General features: G+C 37.9%; 1 protein-coding gene across 1 annotated transcript; it reads right to left on the bottom strand.

Moving 5' to 3' along the window:
• Positions 1-10: 10 nt before the first annotated feature.
• On the bottom strand, positions 11-1126 carry Tsp_14437 (elastase-1; the record flags this gene model as incomplete). Its single annotated transcript, XM_003370342.1, is given in 5 exon segments — positions 11-22; positions 85-208; positions 228-340; positions 413-881; positions 964-1126. Coding segments are annotated over 5 exon segments (881 nt in total), but the record flags the coding sequence as incomplete, so codon positions are not given.
• Between the last annotated feature and the right edge of the window lie 68 nt (positions 1127-1194).

Raw genomic sequence — 1194 nt, 5'->3', positions numbered from 1 at the left:
AAATAAAAATTTAATGAAATTTCTAAAATTTAAACTTAAAAATTTACTTGGGACTAGGGTTTGTGTGCCCTTTTCTGATCAAACTTTTTGTTTCACTTTGGGTTTTGGGGTTTCAAAATTCGAGACACAAACAGGGCACAAGTAGGAGGTCAAATGGCTTTCGGGGCAAGTTATTCTTGGTACCCCAATCCAACCCATGGCCCGGGGACTTTAAGCAAAATTTTTACGGGAGTTTTTTTGCATTTTCCGCCCCATAGGGGGGGACCAAAAACTGACTATTCCCGTACAAATGTTGGCTTTGTTGTTTATCAAACCCACTAATGGTCCCACCAGAGTCACCCTATAAAATTTTGTTCACCATTGAAAATGAATTAATATCATCTATGTCAATGAATAATATTGCATTACTTACCTGGCATGTTGCAGAGCGGTCAACACCAAATGCACAGAAAACTATTGCATGCTCTTCTGGTTTAATTCTACATTCATCTTTTGGTAATATTTTCATTTCTGCAATTTTCAGAACCTCCGAACCACGTCCACCGTCTATTAATACAGCATTTATTAAATTATTGCTTTTTGAATACGTTGATTTCATTAACGTACGATATGTTAATCCCCATCCGCTTGCAAAGCATGGCACATCCAATGGAACTGGCTCATTCGCTTTAGGCAGGCATGCTGATCGAATTTCATTGTTGTAAATTACATATTCTTTAAGAAGCACTAGAGAGAGGTCATAAACTGTTGCTACATCATCGTAACGCGGATGGCTAATTATGCGCTTTGCGCCTACTGTATGTTGAGTGCTTTCTTTTTCATTAGGTCTGTGGGCACCAAGAATAACCTCTACTTTATCTGGGGCAAAATTTCTCCTATATCTGATATAAAATTTATCAATATAGTTGAATGTGTTATCAAAATTGCAGTTTTAACAAAGTAGACAATATTATATTGTCTTACTCTGCATAGTAGGTGCAATGTGCTGCGGTCAGTACCCACTGACTCCCATTTCCAGGTTTCAGTTCAACAAGAGTGCCTCCGCATAGTTTTACTTTATTGCCATCTTTTTCCAAGAATAATCTTGCTTGGTATGGTATAGAATTTGGTGTTGCAACAGAGCCTCCTGAAATTCTGTTTCCTTTAACGCTTTTTGGAAAAGTGGATGGTAGGGTGCCACATTCATAATTGGCA

This window comes from Trichinella spiralis, assembly GCF_000181795.1.
Source record: "Trichinella spiralis strain ISS 195 chromosome Unknown Scfld901, whole genome shotgun sequence".
NCBI classification, from domain to species: domain Eukaryota; kingdom Metazoa; phylum Nematoda; class Enoplea; order Trichinellida; family Trichinellidae; genus Trichinella; species Trichinella spiralis.
Note: the sequence above shows the minus strand (reverse complement) of the source record. Positions and strands in the feature narration are given on the sequence as shown.